The sequence below is a fragment of the Pundamilia nyererei genome, unplaced genomic scaffold, assembly GCF_000239375.1.
Source record: "Pundamilia nyererei isolate P.nyererei 1_Seehausen unplaced genomic scaffold, PunNye1.0 scaffold00613, whole genome shotgun sequence".
Classification (NCBI taxonomy): domain Eukaryota; kingdom Metazoa; phylum Chordata; class Actinopteri; order Cichliformes; family Cichlidae; genus Pundamilia; species Pundamilia nyererei.
This window is the reverse complement of record NW_005188014.1, coordinates 62,555-63,264: the sequence shown is the minus strand read 5'-3', so window position 1 is coordinate 63,264 and position 710 is coordinate 62,555. Positions and strand designations below refer to the sequence as shown.

General features: G+C 46.8%; 1 protein-coding gene across 1 annotated transcript in view; it reads left to right on the top strand.

Annotated features, from left to right (window-relative positions):
- The first annotated feature begins 242 nt into the window (after window positions 1-242).
- Window positions 243-710, top strand: part of LOC102205801 (uncharacterized) — a 6,052-nt gene continuing 5,584 nt past the window's right edge. The window contains exons 1-2 of the mRNA XM_013907923.1: window positions 243-287; window positions 551-592. Coding sequence (XP_013763377.1) covers window positions 257-287; window positions 551-592 — 73 coding nt within the window. The 5' untranslated portion in view covers window positions 243-256. The remainder of the gene's footprint in view (window positions 288-550; window positions 593-710) is intronic.

The following is a 710-nucleotide window of genomic DNA, read 5'->3' as shown; positions in this document are numbered from 1 at the left end:
GAGGAGGTCACTTGTTATAATTAAGATGCAGGATTACATGGAAAAAAGATCATTTAACAATGAACTTGTGATGTTGGTGTAACAGAGGGATTCTTCACTTGATGCCTGATTTTGTGCAGGTGCGTTCTGACTGAGCTCAGTCAGACGAGTAGTGAAAGCGTGGAGCAGAGGGAAGTGTTGAGTGTGTAACAGGGAAGTGATGAAGCTGAAAGCACCTCTGCTGCTCAGGCTTCAGACTCTCAGTCGTCACTCAGACATGAAGCCTGCGTCCGTCTGTCTGCTCCGGGGTGAGTGAACATCCTTACAGCTTCATCCAACACGCGCTCAGACAGCACGTCTGCATGAGTGCATCAGGGACGCTTCCACTGATGTATCACCTGAGTATCTGCAGGTGCATGAGCTCAGTACCTGTTCTGCTCAGAGTCGGGATGAGGTTCTTGGTTCTGGATTTCCTTCAGTCGAGGAACATAAAAATCCTAAAACAGCATCATTTCTGAACTGAGCTTTTATTGACCTCTGACCCTCAGTGACCTCTGACCTCCTGTTGCAGGTGTGTGTGTGCTGCTGCTGTCTGCACCGACTGTTTCTGCAGGTGAGTCTTTTCTAAGTTTATATTTATGATTTCAGGAGACAGTCTGCAGTCATTCCCAGTATTCAGATCTCTGTGACAGAACAGAGTGCGTTTCATATAAACTGAGCCAATACTAAAC